General features: G+C 36.0%; 1 protein-coding gene across 3 annotated transcripts in view; it reads right to left on the reverse strand.

Moving 5' to 3' along the window:
* ZC3H6 (zinc finger CCCH-type containing 6) overlaps positions 1-12,166 on the reverse strand; it is a 67,884-nt gene continuing 55,718 nt past the window's right edge. For all 3 annotated transcript variants that reach the window (XM_025994363.2, XM_025994365.2, XM_025994364.2), the window contains exons 8-12: positions 8,911-9,020; positions 8,237-8,490; positions 6,492-6,982; positions 5,739-5,972; positions 1-2,472 (exon numbers count right to left, since the gene is read on the reverse strand). In XM_025994363.2, coding sequence (XP_025850148.1) covers positions 1,007-2,472; positions 5,739-5,972; positions 6,492-6,982; positions 8,237-8,490; positions 8,911-9,020 — 2,555 coding nt within the window. In that variant the 3' untranslated portion in view covers positions 1-1,006. The remainder of the gene's footprint in view (positions 2,473-5,738; positions 5,973-6,491; positions 6,983-8,236; positions 8,491-8,910; positions 9,021-12,166) is intronic.

The following is a 12,166-nucleotide window of genomic DNA, read 5'->3' on the forward strand; positions in this document are numbered from 1 at the left end:
TGAAAGAGATTCTTTATTGGTAGCCATATACAGTTGATTATACCATCTCTGTGTTTTCTTGCTATTTAAGAAAAAAATATAGAACCTGGACATTAAAACATCATCAATGCAATAATCACTACAGACTGTCACTGGATCTTTTAAAATTTTGTTAAAAATTACCAAAGTCATGATGAATACAATTATTGCAGCTACATCATTTGAAAAAGTAATATAAATTATGCTGCTAAAGACAAAAAACACATTGAAACACATAAACATCACAATGTGACACAGCAAGAACTCATAACTATTTAATATGAAAAATTAAATTTAAAAAATTATGTTAGAGAACTTGAGGAGTTTTTCACTTTAGCAAAAACAATCTATATATCTCCAACTTCTATGATACAGTATAGAATAAAATACTTTTAAAAGATGTGACATTCAAATGCTTCATTTACACAAATAATATTGCCAATACTAATAAAAGTGATGCCCTTAAACACAAACTGCTCTGCTAATTGTGATTTTTAAAATGTTTTCTTTACTTCATTTACATTTTAGTTAGCAGTTAGCATTACATATTAATCAGTTCTGTGTTGACAAATAGAGAAGATCCTAGTCAAAATACTGTTGCTCAAAAGTAATGTACATAATATTGCTTGAAACTAACAACCATATAAAAGTGGTAATCATTTATCTAAACATTGATTATGAAAGACAAATGGCATATATTTGGGCAGGGTGTTGAGTTCATGATGGTTTATTTATGATAAAAGTACTTTTACCGAAGCTAACATGATATATAGGTTTCTATGTCAGTTACTACAGTCTCTTAAAGTTATAAAAATATTATATAAAATACCACAGGCTTTAGAGGATATAACTTCATGTGGTTCTGATACTAGCAGCTGAAAAGTATTTATAATTTAAAAATAAATAAACTATAGAGGTAAACCAGTTACAAAACAGCAGAGGACTGCAATAGTCACAGAGTGAAAAGAATTGCTTAATTACACAATAGCTAACAAAATGGTGAAGCAGTTGGATCAAAAGTTTTAAAAACCTCCTTCAGAGATTTGTCATCTGGTTCTCTATTGGGATCACTTTCTGGGGTGGGGCTCATCTGTCCTGGCTGCCGGGACTGCCTTGGATCGCTGTACTGGGGTCTAATTAAGCCTGTTAATGCCTGAATAGGAAGACTGTGCACTGCTGGGACCTGAACCACACCAGAACTCCTGAGAATATCTGCCTGTGGGTCAGCCGGCCCATCCACAGTGGCTTCCACATTTGCACTGGTTTTCTGTGGCAGGACTGCTTCTCCAGGAGAAGGGTCATTTTTGTCACTACTTTTTAAACCACTTTTTTTCTGGTTCTCTGCATTTTCTGTTGCTAGCTCTGATGTAGATGATGAACCATGCTCCCTAGGGTCATACAAACTAATGCCACTAAGAACTGAACTTGGAGTTCCCAGGGGAAGGCCAGCTGAAGAGGAAAGTTTAGGGGCATATGGAGGCAAAGCCCCTGGCCCAGAACTGCTAGTCACGGCCCCTGTGGGCTGTGATGAAGCAGGGTTTGACCTGGCTAAATGAGGGGTGCCCTTTAATGTATGTGAGTCCTTCATAACCGCTGGGTGAGACTCTGTACTGTGCAGTCTATGAAGTCTGGGATCAAAATTTTTTTGCAGCCTAGGATCTCCTAATTTACTTCCTGAACTATGTAAGTCTCCAAATTGTTCTAGGTAGCCTTCTCTGTTTGTTGTATTCACTTTGGCTTTGGCTGCTGATTTCGAATCAACGGGCACTGTGTTTTGATGAAGATCACTTTTTGTATTCCATAACCTATTGAGCCTCTGGTCAGCTATAAGAGGGGGCAGAGGTAAATTGATTGAAGATACTGGGTCAGGTTTAGGTAAAGGGATTGGAAGTAAGTCTTCTGGAGCCCACACGATGTGTTTTGCAAAGTTGGGTTTGGTTAGGATAATATCCATCTTAATGTGACTGAACTGCCTTAGCTGTGACCTTGGATCCTGGAGCATTATGCCAGGGGAAGAATCCAAAGGTATTAAGAAAGCTTTCTCTCTCAATTCTCTTTCTGTATCTTCATCATCGTCATCTCCTCTTTTGTGTTTGACAGGGCCAGCATTTGCTTGATGTGAATCAAACTTTGTTCCACCAACAGAAGATCCTACATGACTGCTTCCATTCCCTCTTAGTCTCCTGGGATCCCATGCAAGTCTGAGATCCAATGGGGTAGACTCAGAAGATTTTCTCATGTCTTGCCTTGGGATAGTCCTAAGTCTAGGGTCAACAACTTGGTTTCCCTTGCTTTTCTCTTTAGCAAGTCTTGGATCGGTAGGAGTGCTGAGTTCTGTGGAAGGCTGTTGCTGACTCCTTAAAGTTTCTGTTTGTTTCTGTAATGTTTTCAGTATTGACTTCACACTGCTTCCTTCTTCCTCTTCACTACTGGAATACCAGTTAACAGTATCATCTAAATGCAGACAAAAACTTATTGTAAAGAATGAAGCATTTATATTTGACCTTAATTAAGATAATTTTTTAAAACACATACTATTTCTGGAATAAGTGTAATATAACTTCAAGAAAATGCATCATAGAAATGCCAGAGTTTCAACCCTGGAACAAAATTAGGTCTGTAATCACAACGATCAATTTAGTCATCATACTCTAAAAGAAAGAGGTGTGATGTTAGAATATGTGTTACTCCTTCCAGTCAGGGAGAAGTCAGGACTGCTCATATGGACTGGCCAAAAGGGAACTCAGAGTGTGTGTGCTATGACAGAGCTGGAGAAGAAGAAAAAGTACTCTTAAAAAAGAATACTAAAATGTTTTGGGCCTCTCTAATTCAAGTAATACTTAAGCTTCGTAGCTCTGGATTTATCACGATAACAAGGGTGAACTATTTTTCAAAAATCTTGAAAGAAAACAAAAACACTAATAGTACTGGTTAAGGAAGCAATGGCAACTGAGCAAATGAAGGATGACATAGAGATTTTTCATTTATAGCTTATTATATTTTTAGATGTTTGACATATGTGAATATATTATCTACTTAAATGTTTAAAAGTAAAAATAACAAAACTAATATCCTGAAACTTATATGCCTTAACTCTATGGGAACACTTTGGGCCTTATCCTAAAGTCTTTTTAACCCTAGTATGTTAGACACTCTGCTAAGAAGCTTAGCTACCAGAGGCGTTCTCTATAGTAGGAAAGAAGGGATTACAAAATGATGATACAGGAGGTAGTCTTCTTCCTTTCCATTAAAACATACACACATCAATTCTGAATTGGTAACACACATGTACACACATACAGCATATACATAAATATCTTAGAATATCTTGGATATCGTACATATTTTCATTTTACCTTATCTCACTGCTAACAATTTTCTACTACACGGAACTTTGGTGTTACATATTTAAGTTTGAACAGAGTGAGAATACAGGCATTGGTATTTAGGGCGGAATTGTGGTTTATAATCATATAGGTTATATATCACAATGGAAAAAAGTTTTATTTTTAAAGGTTTTATTTTTAAGTAATCTCTCCACCCAACATAGGGCTTGAATTCACAACCCCAAGATCAGGAATCTCATGCTCCACTGACTCAGCCAGCAAGGCACCCCAACACAATGGAAAAATGTTTCACTCCTATTTCAGTGTCAGAAAAAACTACTTCTAGACACTAGATCTCTATTCCTTCTCTCTCTGACCTCAAGAAGACCAAAGCTGAACTACTGATTCACTTTTACCTGTTGCCATTATTTTAAATATTTCTGCATAGCAATTTCACTCCTCAAAGAATTTGTTACATGATCCAAATAGGTAAGATGATTCAAATCTGACCCATATAAGGAAAATGCTATTTTAACTTTCATTATCAATATATTTCATAAGCAATCTTAAATCCTTCTTGGAATGAGAATGAATATAGAACAGAAGGAATGCAAACCAGTAGAGCTAGGCCAATGGAAAAGAGATATTAGGTAAGAAATGACAGTTAACAGCTTTTTATCAAAGGACAGATACAACTTAAAAGGGCACTAAAATTTATAAAAATGAACACAAACACACAAAACCCCTAGGTGTTCACTACTAGGTATCTACCCCAAAGATAAAAATGTAGTGATCTGAAGGGGCACCTCCACCCCAATGTTTATAGCAGCAAGGTCCACAATAGTGAAATATGGAAAGAGCCCAGATGTTTATCAACAAGTGAATGAATAAAGAAGATGTGGTGTGTGTGTGTGTGTAATAGACTATTACTCAGCCGCCAAAAAGAATGAAATCTCACTATTTGCAATGACATGGATAGAACTAGAGGCTATTATGCTAAGTGAAACAAGTCAGTCAGAGAAAGACAATTAAATAATTTCACTCATATGTGGAATTTAAGAAACAAAACAGAGGAGTTTAGGGGAAGGGACGGAAAAATAAAACAAGATGAAATCAGAGAGGGAGACAAATATTAGAGACTCTTAATCATAGGAAACAAACTGAGAGTCACTGGAGGGGAGGGAGGTGGGGGATGGGGTAACTGGGTGAGAGGCATTAAGGAGGGCGTGTGTTGTAATGAGCACTGGAGTATTATATACAACTGATGAATCACTAAACTCTACCTCTGAAACTAATAATATACCGTATGTTAATTAATTGAATTAAAAAAATTTTTTTAAACCCAGCTGTTCAAGATTTTTTCTGGATACAAAGAAAAAACATTCACAAAACATTACCAATTATATTTCTTTAGTATAAAATTTTGTATCCAGAAAAATTATAATTTTCTTGTTTATGAAAATGGAAATCTTTGTAAGATTTTATAAAAAGATTATCATTAAAATAGTTCTTTTCTTAAAATTAAGCTCTTTAAGGAGCAAATATAAATTATACAGGAAATTAACTTATTAGGAATCCCTCATTTCCCTGTGATGTTAAATAAATGAAGAGTTAGTGCTACCTTCTTTGAAAAGGTAACATAATATTTATATAATAGCTTGTAGCTACCTAATGTTATCTGGTTTTACATATTTGCAAATTTTATGCTTAAGAAGTAGGCAAACACACACCTGGCTGGCTTAGTTGGTGGAGCATGAGACTCTTAGTCTCAGGGTTGTGGGTTCAAGTCCCACATTGGCCATGCAATTTACTTAGTAAAAAGAAAAAATATATATATATAAAAGAGTGGGCAAACATATCAATTTCATAATTCATCAGAAGAACTGGATGCATTAAGCTTTCTTTCCTTAACTGAATTAACTAACTGCTGTATACTTATCAATATCAAAAACACTAAGGTAAACTTGGTATTCTACATCTTTTATATTAAAAATAATATTCCTGCATAATATATAGTAGAACCTTAAGTGTACAGCCAATGCCCATAAAAACTTCTCTAATAACTGAATCATTTTAATCTTGGGGTAGAAGTAAAAATTCCTGAAATGGAAGATATCCAGTTCCTAATCTATTTCTTTCTTCCAGAAGGGCTTCAACCAGGCCTCACACTGTAGCTTCAGATCTACTCACTGCTTCTGGTCAAACTCTCTGCAATTAATTACTAAAGCATTAATAGCACTGGAAACCACAATCAATTTGAAGCAGGAGCTACAAGGTATATTAGAAATAGAATAGGTAGTTCAGAGGAACTCATTTTTCAGATTTTAACCTATTCAAGACAATTTCAGGAATTGTATAATCCAAAGTAAAATGCTACCGTAACACCTGACATACCTTCTTCCTTGCTTGGTGCCCTGTGAGGCTGGGTGCTGCTTGGTTCATCTTCCTCTTGGTACTTCTGAGTAAGTCTGACAAAAAGAGCTCGATGCACTGCTGGGGGGAGACCTGGTGCAGGCAGGGGGCCATGGCCTGTCATGTTGGTGCTACCGTTAGATCCACTCCCACAGTTAGGGGAGTCTTGAACAATGGGAGGCTGATGCTGGGCAAAGTCAACATGCCACATCCCATCTATACACAGAAAGACAGACACTGATTTAGCACAGAACTCCACTAGAGAGTACTATGGTCAGTTATAAGAAATAGAAGCTCTAATAATTACTACATTTGGTTACCAAGTTATTATGTGATTGTAAACATTTTTTTAAAGATTTTATTTATTTTAGAAAGAGAGCGAGCGAGCATGGTGGGAGGTAGCCAGAGGGGGAGAGAGAAGGACAAGCAGACTCCATGTTGGGTGTAGAGCTGGATGCAGGGCTCCATCTTATGACCCCGAGATCAGGAACTGAGCTGAAACTCAGATGCTTAACCAACTGAGACACCCAGGCACCCCTGACTGTAAATATTTTTTTAAAGCTATCTAAAGTTCTGGTATAACAAATGCTAGTTAAATGTAAAATATACTTTATGGTTTCAATTTCATTATATTTTACTTAGCTTTATTAAAAACATACATTATGTTTTTCATGAAAAATAGAGAACTCCAAAGATTTTAAATTAAAAATGAGTTATCTGAAAAGGTACACTTACCAGCAGAGTTATTGGGAGGCTGAAAATTATGTACAGCATGCTGTGAATAGTAATTATCATAAAATTCAGCTGGGTTTTGTAGGGATTCGTAATTGGTGCTGAGCTGCATTTCACCAGTACTTTGCAGGTACGATGAACCTGGAGAACAGTGATTCTCTCTAGCTACTTTCATCATGTGTTCTGGAAAGCAATGGTAAGTACCACTCATACTTGGTGGTGTCAAAGGTGTATCTGGTTGAACAAGTGCTCCAGTTTGACCGTGAGGACCTAAAATTCCAGGTGGAGCAGGCGGCAAAGGTGGGCTGTGTGGCACTGCTACACATGGATGATGTCCGGGAGAGCCTGGGTGCATCACAGGACTATTGTGTCCCTGAGACATATTAGGTCCAGGACCTGGACTTGATCCAGAACTATAGATATGTTGAGGATGTGGGCTGCTTTCCTGAAATTGTGGTCCTGGTGGTGAGGCACTGTTATAAAATGCTGGTGGCCTATAGGCAGAAAGAATAATATTTCTTAGTTCAAAGAAAAGAGGCAAACAAGAATTATCTATTTTTAAATATGTATTGGTTGTGTTTTCTGTATTAGAATGTGTTTTTAAAAAGCAATTTTTTCTACATTATCTCTAAATGAAAACACCAATATATGCATCTTGCCTTCATTTTAGCCTAGTCTCAATTGACACTATCAGCTATTCTAAAGCTTACAGATATTTTGAAAAATACAGAAAAGTACAAAGATAAGTAAGAATCACTTCTAATCCCACCACCCAAAAATAAATTTTTTGATTAGTTCTCTCCTAGACTTTTTCTAGGTATACACAGACCTTTAATATAACAACATTAGAATTATACTATATAAACATACAACTTTTCAATTTCTAATTGAGTACTGCTGGCATATAAAAAGAACTTTAGGTTTTGATTGTTGTTCTTTCTGGACATCTTACTAATTTAATTACTATTTCTAATAGTTTTGTCAGTTGATTCCTTTGGGTTTACTGAGGCTATCTGCCCAAATAATAAGCTGCCTCTCCATTTCTAATCATTATATCTTTCTCTTTTTACATTGGCTAGGGTCTGATCTACAGTATTAGCCAAACAGGGGACATGCCTGTCTTCTTGACCTTAACAGAAATAATTTTAATGGTTCACATTAACTGTGACGTTTCCTGTAGATCTGCTGTTCCTAACTTGCTGGGATCTCATTACTTCCCTGAGTGTTCAGGGTTAAAATAATTGACAGTGGGAATTAAGGCCCAGGTGCACAGACCCTGGGGTATGGGCAGCAGGACTAGAATGGTTAGTTCGAAAATGCAAATCTGGATCCAGCTTATCCAAAGGCTTTCCTCTAATAGCCCAAGAAAATATTTCTCTAAAAGAACCAAATATTCTGGAGACATGCTAATGCCACTATCTGAAGATGTTATCAATGCCAATGTAGCTTCATAACAAACAATTTGGGAGAAATACCAACTCCATCCCCTAGCAGTGTCCTTCAGGATTATTACGTGGAAGAGGTTTCTGAAGCTGTTAAGGATTCCATAGAGAAAAGCACTGATGGCAAGGAGCAGAGGGCAGAGACAAAGGAAGCAGGAAGCGCAATCGGGGTAAATGCCAGGTATCTGCTATCTCTACCTAAGTTTAATTATGTGATTAATATGGAATACAAGTTAGTTTCTTAATAAGAATTAATAAGAACTTTTAGGGGAAAAAATGATGCTATCTTTGAAATTTTTAACTTACTTCTTCCCAATCTTATGTGCTAAATCCACAGTAGGTTTTACAACTATTTCAAAAAGAGATGGGATTTTCTTAAAATCATCAGAGAGATCTGTCTGAAAATCGTCTTCAGGATCAGAAAAGGGAAAATGCTCTGGTGGGGTTGGCAGAAGACCAACTCCTGGAGGTGGTTTGGGAAGAGGAGTTATGCCCCGTTTTCTAAGTTCTTCTAATTCTCGTTCATCTTCATTTATGGCTTCTTCTTCAGTGTTCAACACCTAAAAATAATCAACAAAGATTACTATTCCAAAACAAGCTTTCTTCCTTACATTTAAAAACTGTGAAGACTTCAATAAACTAGTTTTGTTATTAGAAAAGTATCATTTTAAAGTTAAAATGGATCAGAGAGAGCTAACTCATTTTTGACAGAGAATGAGGTTCAAAGTGGTAAAGATATTTCTCAAAGTACATTAGCTTTTTAATGGCAGAACAAGGATAAGAATAAAAGATTAATTCCTATTCCAATATTTCTGCTTTTCTAACATGCTACATTCACAGACTAAAACATAAAACAACAAATCCTTGATTTCTCAAGAGATTTCATGTTTTTATGAAATATGATTTGTAAAACATGATTCAAGTCATATGAATCTGCAGTGGGACCTAACAAATAATTGATGTACAAAAATATTACTCACTTTGTCCAAAAGTTTCTTTGTTTCTTTAGTCAGATCATCATGTGAAAATTTACAGTTGTCTCCTTGGTAACATTTTGCTCCACTATGATAGAACTTACATGGAAATTCATGTAAATAAAAATATTAAGGAACAGACGAAATGAAATAAAATTCTAGTATTTTTAAACTCCAAAACATAACTGTGCTGAGTCAGTAAGACTGTATTACTATATATTGTACTGAACATATTTTTTAAGATTTTTATTTTATTTATTTGACAGAGAGCACTAGTGGGGGTAACAGCAGAGGGTGAGGAAGAAACAAGAAGCCTGATGCGGAGTTCAAATCTGGGACTCTGGGATCATGGTCTGAGCCAAAGGCAGTGCTTAACTGACTGAGCCACCCAGGTGCTCCTGTACTGAATTTTTTACAATCATGTCAGATTAGATAATTTCATTTTTAAGATTAAATATTTTAATTATGCAGCAAAACATTCAAAAATTTAATCTTACTATATAAAACTAGAAAACATTTTATTTTTTATTTTTTTTAAGATTTTATTTATTTATTCATGAGAGACACACAGAGAGAGAGAGAGAGAGAGAGAGAGAGAGAGGCAGAGACACAGACAGAGGAGAAGCAGGCTTCATGTAGGAAGCCTGATGTGGGACTCGATCCCAGGACTCCAGGATCATGCCCTGGGCCGAAGGCAGGCGCCAAACTGCTGAGCCACCCAGGGATCCCCTCTAGAAAACATTTTAAAGAAAAAATATTTATAATTGTTATAGCAAATACTATAGTATCTTAATTATGTAAGTCCTGTTATTTTCCACAATAAAAACTGTATACAAAGCAAATAAATTTTGCAACAAGAGGGGCAGCCCAGGTGGCTCAGAGGTTTAGTGCCGCCTTCAGCCCCAAGTCCCGCGTTGGACTCCCTGCATGGACCCTGCTTCTGTCTCTGGCTCTCTCTCTCTCTCTCTCTCTGTGTCTCTCATGAATAAATAAATAAAATCTTAAAAAAAATTGTAGCAAGAGCTTATATCTATGAAGGAAACAAAAGGGCTCAATACGTCATGTTAAAGTCAAATATCCCAACATGGAAACTATAAGCTAATCTACCTCATGATTTTGGAAACACACTTTAAACTTCTCAAGAAAGTATTAAATGCAGGAGTTTATTGAAAAATATGCCGTTTTTAGGTGGTTTATGTTCAGGGAATTCCTGAGAGGCTTTAGGAAATTTATCACTGTAATCAGTACATTGACAAGACCATGAGAGAAAAATTGTATGACCATAGCAGATGTAAAAGGCAACTGATAAAATTCAAAAATCCTTCTTTGATTAAAACAAAATAAAATAAAAAACTCTTACTAAAATAAAGAACAGTTACTTAACTTGATTTAAAACAAAAATCTATCTTAAAACTATAGTCACAAGGGGCACCTGGTTGGCTCAGTCCATGGAGTATGGGACTCCTGATCTCAAGGTTCTATTTTCGAGCTCCACGTTGGATGTAGAGATTATTTAAAAATAAAATCATAAAAAGAAAAAAAAAAACTACAGTCACAAGCCAAAGCAAAAGGGTGCTATCATTAAAACATGTATTATGTCTATCATAATCACTATTACTTAACATTGTTTTAGAAGTGTAGCCAATACAATGAAAATTAATTAGTACAAATATGATAAGAATTATTATTATTTACAGATGGCAGGACTATGAGGAAATCATAATAGGCTGAAAGCTTTTAGTTCAATAAGGTATTTGGTTTCTGAAAGGCCAAATCTTTTTTTTTTACTATTTTATTCATGAGAGACACAGAGAGAGAGAGAGGCAGAGACATAGGCAGAGGGAGAAGCAGGCTCCACACAGGGAGCCCGATGCAGAACTCGATCCCAGGACTCCAGGATTACGCCCTGGGCTGAAGGCAGGTGTTAAACCGCTGAGCCACCCACGGATCCCCTAAAAGGCCAAATCTTTAAAAAAAGATTTATTTTTCTTGAATAAGACAAACTTATTATATAACATTTTGATAAAGAAAGAATTACTTGCCCATATCAAACATACTAAACGGGAACAAACGGCACAGTGTACAATTTAAGCAGCAGGGGGTCTGCTTAAATATTTTTCTCTCTCTTCTTCTGCCCCATCCCCTACTTGCGTGCATGCTCTCTCAAATAAATAAATACATCTTTAAAAACTACAACCTTCACAACTATAGCTAGATTACATTTTTGTAGAAAATTATGTGTAAAAATATATACATATATATATTCAGCCACACATAACATATCTTATGCATGGAAAAAAATCTTAAAGACTTTACACCATATTGTTAGCATGGTTATCCCTGAAGAGTGAGATCACTTAGTATTAAAAAAAAAAGTCTATTTGAAAATTATCAAACATATTCCAAAGTAGAGAGAATAAAAAAATGAGCTCCCTCCTGTTTGCCATGTAGGTTCAACAATTTTCATCATTTGGAATTCTGTGAGATCTCTCTCACTCTTATACTCTCTTCACAACTCTTTCCCCAAACACTGGAGTATGTAAAACGTGCCATATTCCAAGTACATTTCATCTGAAAATATTTCTAAATTTATTTCAAACAAATAAGGAGTATTTCTCTTAATCACTACCTTACCATCAACCTGGAAAAATTAATGCATTAACTTCACCTAATACCCCACCAATATGCAAATTTTCCAGATTATTTCCAAAAAATGTATTTTTAAAAAAAGATTTTATTTATTTATTTATTCATGAGAGACACAGACAGAGAGGCAGAGACACAGGCAGAGGGAGAAGCAGGCTCCATGCAGGGAGCCTGACCAATGTGGGACTTGATCCTGGGACTCCAGGATCAGGCCCTGGGCTGAAGGTGGCACCAAACCACTGAGCCACCCGGGCTGCCCCCAAAATGTATCTTTATAATTGGTTTATTCACATGAGGATCCAAACATGATCTACAAATTCGATCCAGTTAATATATCTCCCACATTTCCTTTATTGATATCTAGAAGTCTGTGATTTTTATATGATTTGTTAATTTTAATATTTGTCATACATAAATGGTGTTCAAATACTCCCTACTGGGATGGCTGGGTGGCTCAGTGGTCGAGCATCTGCCTTTGGCTCAGGGCGTGATCCTGGAGTCCCAGGATTGAGTCCCGCATCAGACTCCCTGCACGAAGCCTGCTTCTTCTCCCTCTACTTATATCTCTGCCTTTCTGTGTCTCTTGTGAATAAATAAATAAAATCTTTAAAAAATA

Source organism: Vulpes vulpes, chromosome 8, assembly GCF_048418805.1.
Source record: "Vulpes vulpes isolate BD-2025 chromosome 8, VulVul3, whole genome shotgun sequence".
NCBI lineage: Eukaryota > Metazoa > Chordata > Mammalia > Carnivora > Canidae > Vulpes > Vulpes vulpes.